Source organism: Hirundo rustica, chromosome 5, assembly GCF_015227805.2.
Source record: "Hirundo rustica isolate bHirRus1 chromosome 5, bHirRus1.pri.v3, whole genome shotgun sequence".
NCBI lineage: Eukaryota > Metazoa > Chordata > Aves > Passeriformes > Hirundinidae > Hirundo > Hirundo rustica.
Window position 1 is genome coordinate 5,281,221 of NC_053454.1, and position 14,397 is coordinate 5,295,617.

At 41.7% G+C, this 14,397-nt stretch overlaps 1 protein-coding gene across 1 annotated transcript in view; it reads left to right on the plus strand.

The window, feature by feature from the left end:
* The first annotated feature begins 2 nt into the window (after nt 1-2).
* The window catches only part of POLR1A (RNA polymerase I subunit A), a 28,375-nt gene continuing 13,980 nt past the window's right edge, over nt 3-14,397 (plus strand). Inside the window, exons 1-21 of the mRNA XM_040064997.2 lie at nt 3-165; nt 640-844; nt 1,916-2,065; nt 2,158-2,265; nt 3,064-3,149; nt 3,249-3,358; nt 4,221-4,307; nt 4,941-5,043; nt 5,500-5,659; nt 6,661-6,834; nt 6,999-7,121; nt 7,893-8,120; nt 9,041-9,295; nt 9,533-9,724; nt 10,168-10,311; nt 10,770-10,953; nt 12,182-12,264; nt 12,379-12,537; nt 12,865-12,963; nt 13,843-13,995; nt 14,183-14,265. Of these exons, the coding sequence (XP_039920931.1) occupies nt 89-165; nt 640-844; nt 1,916-2,065; nt 2,158-2,265; nt 3,064-3,149; nt 3,249-3,358; nt 4,221-4,307; nt 4,941-5,043; nt 5,500-5,659; nt 6,661-6,834; nt 6,999-7,121; nt 7,893-8,120; nt 9,041-9,295; nt 9,533-9,724; nt 10,168-10,311; nt 10,770-10,953; nt 12,182-12,264; nt 12,379-12,537; nt 12,865-12,963; nt 13,843-13,995; nt 14,183-14,265 (2,963 nt within the window). The 5' untranslated portion in view covers nt 3-88. The remainder of the gene's footprint in view (nt 166-639; nt 845-1,915; nt 2,066-2,157; nt 2,266-3,063; nt 3,150-3,248; nt 3,359-4,220; nt 4,308-4,940; nt 5,044-5,499; nt 5,660-6,660; nt 6,835-6,998; nt 7,122-7,892; nt 8,121-9,040; nt 9,296-9,532; nt 9,725-10,167; nt 10,312-10,769; nt 10,954-12,181; nt 12,265-12,378; nt 12,538-12,864; nt 12,964-13,842; nt 13,996-14,182; nt 14,266-14,397) is intronic.

Sequence of the window (14,397 nt, forward strand, 5' to 3'; positions counted from 1 at the left end):
CCCGGACCGCGTGGTGCTGCCCGTGGCGCGGCGCTTCCCGCGGGAGAGCGGAATCAGCTGTCGGCCGGGACAGAGCTGCTCGTTCGCCATGAGGCCGCCCAAAGTGGTGCCGTGGCGGCGGCTGGTTGGGGTGTCCTTCGGGATGTACACGGCCGAGGAGATCAGGTGAGGCTCCGTGTGTGCCCATCCCGAGCTGTGCGAGTGCTGCTGGGCACTACGAGTCCCAGCGTGCCCCGCGGCAGAGCGCCGCGGAGCTGCGGCGGGCTGTGGCGCGCGGCATGCTGGGACACGTGGTCCGTCTGGGCCGTGGCCCTGCCACCGGGATGGCGGCAGCCGAGCTTTATGCAATGTCGCACCGCTCGAGGGGAGCGACACACTGACAAAATTATGTGATTTCTTAGTAGAGTGGCTAGAGTTGTAAAATAAATATTTGTTGCGATATGAATGATTTTGCTCATTGTATCGCAAAAACAACGTTACGCGCATTGCCGTTGCATTCGCAAAATGCTCTCAGAAAGATATTTTCATCAATTGAGAGGCTCACACAGCTACTAAATGCCCCTGCTAGTTGTACCATTCAAGTGCGTACCAAGTCGCCGTTTGCTGCCGTTGATTTTCACTCTTTCCTTTCAACTTCAGGAAGCTGAGTGTGAAACCCATAACAAACCCTCAGTACCTGGACAACGTGGGGAATCCGGCTGTAAATGGACTGTACGACTTGGCCTTGGGACCTCCGGACTCCAGAGAAGTGTGTGCGACTTGCATGCAGAACTTCAGCAACTGCCCCGGGCACTTTGGCCATATAGAACTGCCTCTGACTGTCTACAACCCCCTGTTCTTTGATGTATGTGCACTTAATTATTGCTGGTGGAAGGGGTGGTGGTGGTGCCCGAGCTGTCATGTAGTTGGGGTCCTTGAAAATAGTAAAGGTGCCAGGATCTGTTTTCTCTTTTAAGTGTAATAACAGCAAATGTAGTAGAAAAGCTTTGTTGTGTCATGATAGTTCAATACCAAGAGACCTTTTGAAAAATATGCGCTTTGTTGTAAGTATTGTTTTACTTAATATTGACAGGCAGGTGAGGGGGGCATTTTCATCCTAAAGTATGTATTGACTGTAGGATGTTGTGCTTGAATTAAATGAATGGCAGAGTAAAAATTACATTGCCTTTAAACAACTACTGCACGTGAACAGCTGTCTGCTCGTCCAGTTTTTAACAAACCTGAGCTGGAATGAATTTTCTTCCTGAGGTGTTGATCTCACCATTTACAGTAGCTGCCTTTTGCGCAGGCTACTTAATTGAGAGTCCAAATCTCACTTTCAAGTGTCCAAAGTTAGATGAGATACCCACTTCTAGCCTTCTTCAAGCTTTAAGTCAAATAATTGTATTGACCAAGGATTAAAATCCTGCAGCAGTAATTCCCAGCCTTCAGGCCACAGGGGCTGCTTGCAGTTGGAGTGAGAGAACTGTGTTAAATAATAGCACAGAGTTGTGTTAAATAATAAAACCCACTGATAATTTCCAAGACCTTGATGAGAATGTGATTGTGTGAAAAGTCCTGTAGGATTGAGACCAGAATGTTTCATTTTACTAGTGTTGGGGTTTGGGTTCCACATTGTCCTCCATGGGGAGCTGTAGTCCTGGTGCTGTGCAGGAGCAGCCTTGGTCCCAGAACTGCTGTACAGGTGTTTCATGTATCTGTTACATAGACAGCCTGCTGAGAGTTCATCTACAGATCATGCTTTGCATATGGCTTTGGTTGAAGTAAATTTTTTTCAAGCAATTTATCATTAAAATTAATCATTAGTCTAACTTCCCAATTATCATTTCTTTAACTCCAAACAATTGTATTTACTTGCTTACTGTGCAATCAGTACATCTGCCAAGATAACCTTTTCTTCCCCCTTTCTTTCCAGAAATTATACCTTCTAATTCGAGGATCTTGTTTGAATTGCCACATGCTGACATGTCCTCGAGCTGTGGTTCACTTACTGCTGAGCCAGCTGAAGGTGCTGGAGAAAGGGTTGCTCCATGCTGTCCATGACCTTGAAATCATTCTGAACAGGGCAAGTACTGTGTAATGCTCCATCCCTCTTGGAGTTCATGCTCTCATAACTGTAAAGCTCTCTGCCAATTTCTTTTCTTCTGTTCCTTTTAGTTTGTAGAGCAATGTGCAGATGCAACAGGCTCAGAAATCGAAGAAGAGTTAAATCGCCACGTTCAGGAAATGTTACAGAGTTCTCAAATGAGAGATCGGTGTTCTAATGTAAGTACAGGCAGTGATCCTCCTGAGATCCTGGGCTTTATCCTCTTAAAATAGCAATGTGCAGAACAAAGCCTGTCTTTGGCTCTGGAGGTGCTGGATTTTCTCCAGTTCTGAACTGTCTTATGTTTAGAGGGCTTTTTGAGGGAAATGTCCGAAGTTAATTTTAAAAAGGATTTTATTTCTCATTAGTATAACTGTTGAGTTTCTGGAAAATAGGGAAATGTCTGTGTAGGGAAATGTTTTGATGGTGTAAATACTGTATTGAAATCTTATGCTGCTGTCAGTACACCACCTACAGATGTTGGTATTTCTCAATATGATGCTCTGGCTGTTTTGAGCTACAGAACACATTTTGAGAGCTCATGCATCCAGCAAACTTGCAGAATTAATTACAGTGACATTTTTAGGGAGACTTGTGTAATTGAATTCTAATTTCCATTTAAATGTAGTTTAATGCATATGGTTAGTAAAGGCAGATGAGTGAAGGAGACATCTTAAAATCTAAGATCGTTGAGCAGATTTGTAAATTCCAGTAGTGACTTGAAAAATAAAGACTTTATGGAATAAACCGAAAAAGGAGGGTGGAGAGCACTGAGGGATGTATGTCTCCAGCAAATGGGATAATGAAGAAGGAACACTACAGATCAAAGCATGAATTAATGAGTTCATTGATGTGTCTGCATTGATACTAATAATGTTCATGTTGGTAGTAAATGTTAATGGTGTAATGCTTAGTGAATTCTTCATATAACATGTTTTAATTTTTTTTTTTTCCTTTTTTTTTTTTTTCTTTACCAGGTCAAAAATGTGTGTGAGTGCAGAAATAAACTGATATCACAGTTCTGGAAAGTACACTTGGGTTCAAAGAAATGCCCAAACTGCAAGTAAGTTTAACTACATGAGAAAGCTGTTTTCTAGTAAAATGCTATATTTATAATAACCTTTATCTGCCTGTCCTGTTTTGGTTTTTATTTTCATTTAAGATCCAGGAGATCACTGGTGCGAAAGGAGCACAACAGCAAGCTGACAGTGACCTATCCCTCTACAGTGTACCATAAGTCAGGAGGGGAAGGCATTCTGGATGAAACAGCAGGTGAAATATTTGTCTTCTACTCAAATATGTTTGCACTTTTCCCCTGCAGTTACGATACACAGATTCTTGGCAGTGACTGTGCACTTGGAACTCATTTATAAAAAATACGGATTATAACTATACCAGTAAGCTCAGGAGTCAGAGAGAACGCAATTCAATTAAATTTCTGTTTGAGGGCCTGTTGTGCTTTTGCTGCTTCAAATGTCTCTGTGTCAGGAAAAGTACAACAGCATAATCTGTGTCAGCTTTAGGGTGGTTTTGGGGCACTTAATTTTCGGCATGTTGTTGATTTTCTGCTGGCTTTTTTAAACAGAGCAACTACAGATAAGATTAATTAGGAGGAAGATGACCAACTTCAGAAAGAAAATCAGATAATCCTAACTCTTTTGAATGACTCCTCTTACAGAGTAAAAGACATAAAACAAAGTAGATGGCACTTTCTAGGATTAATTAACCTATTGCTTGAATCAATTTAAACCTCCTTTTCCTTCTCATGTCCTTGATCCTTGACACAATGAGACAGAATTGAAGCAGACATTTATGTGTGTCCTTTAGCCCTTAGGAAAGGTTTCCACAGAGAGTTTGTTTTGTGTGCTAGTCTGTGATTTAAATACTAGATTAAATATCTGGAGCTGTGGCTGAAGAAGCAAAATGGGAAGTATTGTGTGTTCTGAACTGGGATGGATCACACAGTTAGGTACGAATGGTAATTTTGATGAAGGTGTCAGCCAGTATATTTTGTATGTATTTCCATTCCTTCTCTGAGCTGGAAGCACCAGTGTAAGCTAAAAAAGAAATATCCCTTTCAGAGTAATGTCTTGAGAATATTTTTTTTTTTTTAATATTATTTTTTGCTTTTTAGGTATTGATGAAAGCCAGTTAGGGAAGAGAGGATACCTGACACCAATGACTGCCAAGGAATACATCCTGGCTCTGTGGAAGAATGAAGGTAATGGTTGTGAAGAGCAACATTACTTTGTTTTCTGTACAATGGACAAATCTTCCATTGTGAACTCCTTGTCAAATCTTTGCCTTTTGGCTGCAAAGTGGATTTTGTGACAGCAGAACTGGCAGCCAGTGAATGCCAAGACCTGGATTCCATTCACTCTTCAATCAGTTGTTCTCAAATTGTGGCTCCCCACAAATCACATCTGTTGTTTGCAGAGAGTGTGATTTTCCTGTGGTGCTGCACTCCCCTGTTACACGGGTTAAAAGACAGAATGGATTTATCAGCCTCTTCTTTGAGTTGCCTGTACTCTGAATCTCTCTGCACTTGCCAGGAGAAGCCAGAGCTTTGTGAATCAGACACAGTCAGTAGCTGGCAACTTTCTTCCTCTTGTTTTGCTTTCTCCTTTTGCTATAATCTATATTTCTGTCCAGAGTTGTTTGTAAAATACCATGTCTGGGACAAAAAAAAGAGTGGCAATTCTTTCTAACCTGTGTCTAAATGTTTTTATTTTAAACAAGCTCAATAGTGTTAGCTTAGATTCTTTTGACTTTGTTGACCAAGTGCATCTGTGGGTTTGGAATCCCAAACAATAGCAATAAGAATGAGTTCATATTTCTTTTGTATCTTTTTTAGGTTTCTTTCTGCGTTACCTCTTCCCTGGGATGGATCCCCATGATAGTTCAGGATTCAGTCCAGACTTGTTTTTTTTAGATCTACTTGTGGTTCCACCTTCGAGGTAAAAATTTATCCCCCCAAAATTTTGTGGAAGTCACAGGGTTTAGTGCATCCTTTGCAGGAGTTGGAGATCCAAACTCCTCTAGTACAGACACTGATCTGCTTCAGTGTCAGTGGAATGTTTAACTAATAGAAATCACACTAGTAATCAATAAGTTCTATTGTAACTTCAAGTGAGTTCCTTGGAAGACTGAAATACTAATTATGGAAAAAATGCATTTTAGTATTAGTATTTTAAATGATTATAGAATATTATAACTGCACAATACTGACAGAATTTCTTGTTAAGGACCGTTCCTCTTTTATGACTGTCTCAGTGGAAGATACGAATTTTTACATGCCCACCATTAGTTTGGATTATTTTCCATGCACTGAAGATTCAGCTTAGAATGTTTGAGGTTTATCATGCTGCTTTTGAGTGGCTTTAATCTTCTAAAGTAACTTTGATTTGCTGTAGGTATCGCCCTGTGAATCGCGTTGGAGATCGCCTGTTCACAAATGGGCAGACGGTGAACTTGCAGGCTGTGATGAAAGATGCCCAGTTGATACGGAAGCTCTTGGTTTTCATGGCCAAAGAACAGTGTCAGCCAATAAAAATTACAGAAGAAATTCAAACAGTAAGAGTTGCTGGTTGTCTTATTCTTTGCTTTCTTGGATCTGTGGGTTGATTTCAGGAATGCTCCTGTTTAAGCTGTTCCTGTAACAGTTTTTGCCTGAGCTGCTGGAATATCTGCTGGTGTTTGGTTTTTTCCCTCTGCCTTTTTCTACCTTGCAAAGGGAAAAAACCATTTTGCTCAGATTCTCTTAGCCATGGATTTTTGGTATTAGATTACTGTATATGAGACATAACAGGCTCCTGTTTCTTGACAGTGAAATGTGTACAACACAAACAGTTCACAATAAAACTCTGCCAGCATCTCAACACATGAAAAGAGGGGGAAAAAGCCACTTTAGCTTCTAAGCCTAGTGGAGCCCGTTGTGATTGTGTTTATTTTTTGACAGTTGACCCAAAACTTCACAAATTATATAATTAGTAACAATACTTGTCTGCTTCTGACAGCTCACATAGTTGTATAGTTTAAAGAGTAATGGGTGTCAGCTTGCCTCATTCCATTTTTGTTCATCAGCTGTATCATTGTGTCAAATGTTTTTGACATTGGACTCAGTTTCAGGGGAACTTGATTTACATCTGCAGTGTAAAACATTTTGGAAACGTTAGTTACTCAGAATGTAGCCACTAGATGGAGATCTGTTCTTAAGACATTCCACAGGAGGTCAGTGAATTTTGGATGTGACTGGTTTAGTGGCTTTTAGACTGAAAACAAAGTGATGTAAGTGATAAAAACTCTCGGATTTACATTATTTTTATCTAAGAATAGGATTTTCTAGTTACAATGATTCCTAACGTGGACTGACTACCAGTGCAAAATATTGGTGAATGTTTCTTCTGCTATATTTAATAACATAATTAATACTACAATTATTATAGTAAATATACTATGTTCTATTATGTATAATAATACTATAATTAATGCTATAACGATAGTATTAATTATTCAGCCTGGTAAGTAGCAGATATTTTTTGTTACGTCCAAGTGTCTGATTTCTGTTTCTGTAGGAGACAGGAGGGGATAGTGAACCTCTGGACCGTTCTGTGCTGACAACGATTCCAGGACAGAGCATTGCAGATAAGCTGTACAACGCTTGGATACGTCTCCAGAGCCATGTCAACATTGTGTTTGATAGTGACATGGACAAGCTGATAACAGAAAAGTACCCTGGTATTCGTCAGGTGGGTAGCAGGTGGAGTTAATTAAAAAAAGAGAAGCTGGTGGAGTAAGAAAAGAATGAACTATTTGTGGCTGGTACATGGGCATTTTCATGACGCCCATCATTGCAAGAATCCATGTGGTTTTCCATACTTCCAGTTCTAACTGTTGCCCTGTCTTTCCAAAGCTGTTGGAGAAGAAGGAGGGGCTGTTCCGCAAGCACATGATGGGGAAGCGCGTGGATTTTGCCGCTCGGTCCGTCATTTGCCCCGACATGTACATTGGGACCAACGAGATTGGCATCCCTATGGTGAGGAGAGATGAAGGACTGTGTCCTTCTGCTGCAGCTCAGGACTGAACTGCACTGCTGGCAGTTTGGTAGAAGTTTAAAATCTAGAGGGTTTCTGACTCAGCTGTGCTCTTTCCTGCCCAGTGTTAATAAGGAGGCAGCACTGAAGAGCAGGAAATTCTTACTGTTACAAAATGAGTACGCCACATCTGAGAAAGAGGATTTAAAAAAAAAAGGAAAAAGCTGCACTTGCTTTGTGGGATTAGGAATTGGTGCAGACTTTTAAAAATAGATCCTGTTCCTCCTATGGTCTTTGCATGAGGTATTTTTGAGGTAGTCTTAAGGCCGTGATAATGTCACCAACTTCATTCATCCTTCCTAAGGATTTTTTAACTTCATGGAGATGACACCAAGCCTGAATTTGTGCTTTTCATTATGTTATCTTTGCAGAAAATAGCGAACCTCTGATAATGTGTTTTTTCCATATATGTTGGCTTATTTGCAGAATCTAAATCCATGCTTGCTTTCTTTAATTGCTAATTGAGTTTTACACCGCAGTAGAAAATTGTAAAAAGGACATTGTTTATATTCACGTGATAGAGGATTTTAAAACAGAATTGTATTTATTTGGCATTAAAGTAGACCGAGGAGGAGATGCATTCAAGAGCTTAAATCCATTTATGTTTGCACTGTATGAGTTAACTTTTGACACTGTTTTATCAGTGGCCTTTACAGTTTGAAGCCAAAATGGATCAACGTGGTTTTTTCTCTCCTCTTTTCCCCTCTGTCTAGGTATTTGCCACCAAACTGACTTACCCTCAGCCAGTGACTCCCTGGAATGTCAAAGAGCTGAGGCAGGCTGTCATCAATGGCCCCAGGGTGCACCCAGGGGCCTCCATGGTCATTAACGAGGACGGGTCTCGCACGGTGCTCAGCGCCACCAGCCTGACCCAGCGCGAGGCCATCGCCAAGCAGCTCCTCACCCCCTCCTCAGGGGCTCCCCAGACAGGCCTGAAGATTGTGAGTATGGGCAGAGCCTTCCTCCATCTCTGGTTGAGGGAGTAGGAACAGAAACATGGTACTGTTTCAAATTCTAAACCCCATTTTCCCATCCTTTACTTTCCTTTAATGCGCAGTGTGTGGTGTTCATGGTGCCATGATGCAGAGTATTCTTAGTGGTGGCCTTGGCAGTGCTGGCTTAGCAGTTGGGCTCCATGATCTTTTCCAACCTAATTGATTCTATGTCAGTTGTTTCTCCTCTGTGCTGCACCTTTATCAACCTTTGAAACTTTTTAACTGCATGTCTGTCCCTTGCAAGAGTTGAAAACGTCCTATTTAGCTACTAGAGCTAAAGTTTTGGTGTTTAATAGTGTGTTCAAATTTTTATGCATTACCCTGTCTCTCATAAAGGCTTAGCAGGGATTTGAAATTTAAATCTGAGTATTTCTGTGATGTCAGTTCTTTCAGAACCTGAGTTAAACATAACAGTATACAGATTGTACAAACAACTTACCGTACTCTTGTTAAGGGGATATTTGGAGGTTACTACCAGAAAAGCTAAAATTAGACTGTTCTGAGAGACTCTGTCCCAGATAAGGATTTATTGTGTTGTACCCAAAGCAGAAATTAAGAGATTCCTGGCCTCTGCTTCAGCTACTGTGTCATATTACTACCTTAGTCTAGCGTGTCCAGGGCTGGGTGTATTGTGGGAGGTATCAATTCAGCCAGTGGGCTTTGGATGAAGAGCTGGTTGATTTGATCCCTGTGGTTTGGGGGACTTAACGGGGAATACTTGTTTGGTGGAGAGCAGAGGGAGTTCAGGGGCAAGCAGTCTCGATTCCGAGCTCTGCACAGAACGTGAACACCAAAAGAAGAAGATAAATTGGTCCCTCCTGAGGCGCGGCGACGCCTCGTAGGCAGCAGGCGAATCTCTCCGGCAGGTGTGTCGGCACATTAAGAACGGGGACGTGCTGTTGCTGAACCGCCAGCCCACGCTTCACAGACCTTCCATCCAAGCTCACCGCGCCCGCATCCTGCCCGGGGAGAAGGTGCTGAGGCTCCACTACGCCAACTGCAAAGCGTACAACGCCGACTTCGACGGCGATGAGATGAACGCCCACTTCCCGCAGAGCGAGCTGGGCAGGGCGGAAGCCTACACCTTGGCCATCACTGATGAGCAGTACCTGGTGCCAAAGGCAAGTCAAACTGCCAGATAAAGGTATTTCGAGGTGCAGTCGCTTTTGTTTGTTTTAGCTGATGATAAACAGTCTTGTTCCTTTGAGCGTCGGTGTCCAGAGGAGATTTCAGTAGAGAGTTGTGCTGTAACGAGTTCTTTACTTAAGTGCTTTTATCCAGGGGGAATAATTTGGGCAGCTGAAGGCACACGATTTACTAATCCCCCTACCACCACCTTTTTGTTGTTACCTCTTTAGGATGGGAAGCCACTTCCTGGCTTGATCCAGGATCACATGATTTCTGGAGTCAGCATGACAATCCGGGGCTGCTTTTTCACCAGAGAGCAGTACATGGAGCTTGTGTACCGAGGGCTGACAGACAAAAAAGGAAGAATTAAAGTCTTTCCTCCTGCCATTATGAAGCCACAGCGATTATGGACAGGAAAGCAGGTAGTTTATCATTTACTGGGTTAAAGAATGCCATTGGTTTCAGAGTAAGCAGAATGCTAGTGCTAAAACCAGTGCTGCTTAAGGGCATTTGGAAGGCAAGATCCCATCAACACCATGTAGGTTTTGGTGTGTGTTTCTGAGCTGTAAAACCCAACAGACAGCTTTTTTTTTTTTTTTTTTTAATAATTTATCTAATTATTGGAAAAACCTTTGCTGTTTTATATTTCTGAATAATTATGTGTCTCAGCTCACTGATCCTTCAGAGGGTAGAGTAGCAGGAGGATATTCCTGCTTTGTGAGATTTCCAAGCTTTCAAAACTTTGCTGTCAGTGGAAGGAATACATGCAGGATGTTGCTTTTCTCATTCATGCCAGATTTTTTTATGTTGAGAAGCGATTATACAAAAAAAAGTAATTCCTGCTACTCATCCTGCTTCTTTATAGGTGGTTTCCACGTTGTTAATAAACATCATTCCAGACAACCATGCTCCACTGAATTTGACTGGGAAAGCAAAAATTGGTGGGAAAGCCTGGGTGAAGGGACCTGCAAAAGGATGTCTGAATCTTGATTCAATGTGTGAATCTCAGGTATGCAACAACTCTGGGGGGTTGGGCTGGGCAGTGTTGTATTAAAATTATGTGTACATTAAAGGAGTGGGAAGGAAACAAAGCAAATGACAAAGTCAGAAGCAGGTATTTGACAGCAGTTACTGCCAGAAGTCTGTGTTTGAAGGATAGGCCTGGGAGTGAGGAAAAAATTCTCTGTGGTCCTGACTTTGGTGAATTCCATCTGTTTTTGTTAGACCTTGTGTCTTCATTGTCAGACTTTATAGATGGAAAAATGCAGGTGGTGGTAGAAGTTCCATTTCTGCTATAAATTCTAAAAGTATAGATAATCTGACCTACATTTAACCATTCACCAATATGTAAGCTTTTAAAACTTAAACCAATTTTCACATAGATTACACGGAAAAACCTGTAGAGGTTAAACCTGTAAGATTAAAAATTCTGCTTTTCCTGATTCAAAGCTGTGTTTTATTTTTCAGGTTATTATCAGAGATGGTGAATTGCTCTGTGGAGTCTTGGACAAAGCTCACTTTGGCAGCTCTGCCTATGGGCTGGTGCACTGCTGCTATGAGATCTACGGGGGTAGAACCAGTGGGAAAGTGCTGACGTGCCTGGGGCGCCTCTTCACTGCTTACCTGCAGCTCTACAGGGGTTTTACCATGGGTGAGTGCCTGCAGCACCTCCTGAGCTGTCAACCAGACATGGCTGGGCATAATACATGCTTAATTCTGTTAATAAAAGTCTGCAAGGCTGCCCTTGAGTGGGATAGCTGCCTGCCAGCCTTTTTTCAATCTTGTTTTTTGTTGGTGCGTAGCTGGCCTTCTAAGCATAAAGAGAAGGTACAGTCTTGAGTGTGTCCAGTAATTTCTGTTTTCTGTCCTGCCTAGCCAAAGTGTACACAGTTAATATGTCCTGTGCTGAAATTTTGTTTAGATCAAAACCTTGTGTTTTGCTTCTCTGAAAAGTAATTATTGTGTAGAAAGCAGAACAGCCGACAAAGCAAGGTGAAAGAACTCTTCAGGGCTTGGTGATCAGGTCTTGCACATCACATTTTACTGGAAAACTTTTGGTAAATGAGTTGGAAAAGCTTTCATTAGAGGTACAACAAGAGTTGTGGAGACACAGTCAACTGTTGGCAGCAGTGAGGGACCAAAAGACTGCTGTGAGCCAGGGAAAAGAGAGAGATGTCTTTTGGAGTAAGGAAGGCGACTGATTAACTGTAAGACACAGGACTCCTGAGAGCCAGGGTGCAAAAACTAGTTAGGAAAAAATAACAAGCCTGGGACCACCCGGCAGTTAAAACATCAGAAGAGAACTGAGACTGGAGCAGGAGTTTGGGATTTGGTGTTTTGACACAGCCATTTTAGTGACCATTTTAGTGCCTGTGGTAGGACTCCTTACAAATAGCTCACAGGATCAGGTTCCAGAGTTTAATCTGTTTCCTGGTCCTGTCATCTCAAGGATCTGTATTTTTGATTTATCTTTTTTAAAAGAAAGCTAAGAAATGCCAGATTGTGAAAAGTTCAGGTAATAGGAAATCTGATGTGGATGGAAGAAAAAAAGCAGTTTGATGTGGCTGGTCCATAAAGCATTAGTTTGTGCAAGTGCATCAATTTAGATTTTTTTAGAGACTGTAGAAGTTAAGACTTCTTAAATTAGGGAGTTGATTAGTTGATTTTTTTTTTTTAATGGCTTACAACTTCTCCATCCCAAAGCTACTCAGATTTTTTCCTTCTTGTCAAACTGAAGACCCTGAGTCTAACCATCATTATAACTTTAATTGTGACTTTCTTTCCCAGCTCTTCACTCAAAATCCCTGACACCAAATGTGGTTCCTTCCTTGATTTTGTTTCAGTTTAGACCATTGTGTTCTGTCTCTCCTCTCTAACAGGGATTGAAGATATTTTGGTTAAACCTGAAGCAGACCACAAAAGAAAGAAAATCATTGAAAGATCAAGGCAGAGTGGTGTTGAAGTAAGTCTGTTCTGCAGATTTTTTTTTTTTCTTTCATAATGCAAAATTTTTGAAATAGTGCCTCTTCCAATCATGCCTGCTTAACACCCAAAACTTCCTATATTTTACTTTCAGGCTGTTCGAGCTGCTCTTAATTTGCCAGAAACAGCATCATGTGAGGAGGTCCAAGGGAAGTGGCAGGATGCCCATCTCTGCAAAGACCAGAGGGATTTTAACATGGTTGATATGAAGTTCAAGGAGGAAGTAAACAGCTACAACAATGACATCAACAAGGTTGGCATGGAGGCATCTGTGCAATGCTAATCTTGTTTAACTTATTAAGTTACTTAATGTGGGTGAGCAGTGCCTGACTCTTCTGGAGGTTGAAGCTTTCCATCTGTCCCCGGCATGAGGCTCCACGTGCTGCCTCTCCTCCCCAGCTTTGTCCTCCCTGAGCGAGAAGATGGCTTAATATTCAAGATGCTTTTGAAATGATAAATGGGGATGTTTGTGATTACTCATTGTTTCACTTTGTTGAAGCCTCCCACAGGCATTCCTGGGGTTTGTAATTTTATTGATAACGTTTGGCTTTGTTCCCTTTGCTCCCCCATAACTCTGTAGGTTTGCATGCCCCTTGGTCTCCACAGGAGCTTTCCAGAGAACAATTTGCAGTTGATGGTACAGTCAGGAGCCAAAGGATCCACTGTAAACACAATGCAGGTAAAGACAGCCAGAATATGCTCAGCAGCTACGTGTGCTGATGTGATGTGTCCTGCAATATAAGCTGTTGGGAAGCTCTTGTGGGGATATCTGATACCAGAGCAGGGTTTTCACTCTGAACTTTGGCATGAAAAAATGTTAGAAGAATGTAATAAAGACCTCAGTGGGTGATGGAAGAGAGTCAGTGTTTATTATAACCTATTTTTGAATCTCTCCTCAGTACATGAGGATTTACTGAAATAGCAGACCAGCTTTTGAGGAGTGCTGCAGTTTATACAAGCAAACCTACTGTAGGAGAAATAACTTCTCCTGACCTCTGTTGGAGTCTGACCCTCTCCTTCTTCAACTTGTGAATAGGAACAACAGAATCTTTGGTTTTGGTAGATGTGACGAGGAGATATTTTCATTTCACCATTTGCAACATGGACACTAAGCAAGAGAGACTCTATAAAAATGCCATCTAAAATGGAGGGAATGATCACAGCTCAAAAGAGAGAGCATTTGGGGTTGAGGTTTTTGTTCTGTTTTTAGTACACAGCCCAGCCGAAAGGTGGTGAGGGTAATGGAGGGACCTAAAAATATTTAGGGTATTTTTAGTTTCACATCTCTGTGTTAAAATAAGTATACAGAACCGGATTTTGAGGTAATGTTGAGGATGAGTCAGGGTACTGGGATAACTTAAAAAAACCCAGGTGAGATCATGCCTTTTCTGCCCCTCAGTAGCTAGAACATTTCATGAACAAGTCCTCATTGAGCTACGGAGCGTTTACTGAACATTTGATATTTTTTACTGAAGTTTTCAAGAAAAATTACTAAGCTCATGTGAACAAAAAGTTGGATGGAGAAGTGACATTTCCTTTTTTTCCTGTCCACATTTAGATTTCTTGTTTGCTGGGCCAGATTGAGCTGGAAGGCCGAAGACCCCCACTGATGGCATCTGGCAAATCGCTGCCATGTTTCCAGCCTTATGATTTTTCCCCTAGCTCAGGAGGATTTGTGACTGGCAGATTTCTCACTGGGATCAGACCTTCTGTAAGTTTAAGGCTGCTTGTCTTGATACTGAAGTTTATTTAAGTCTTGGTATTTTTAATAGAGAGTATCTGCAATTATAGATAAATGAGCTTTTTTCACCCTGGTTTCATATGAAGCTTCTCAGGGAGAACATAAATTGTTGATGCACTTCTTAGCAGAATGCTGATGGTGGTGTGTTTGTGTTTAGGAATTCTTCTTTCACTGCATGGCTGGCAGGGAAGGTCTTGTGGACACAGCTGTCAAAACCAGCCGTTCTGGGTACCTGCAAAGGTAAGAGGCCTGGGTTAGAACTGGAGCCATTAAAAAGTCCTTTTGTTGGTCGGTTGATTTTTCTCTTTTTCCTGGGTGATTTCTGTAGATTGTAAGTGCCTGTACTGCTTAGATTAACTTCACTGTTAGGAT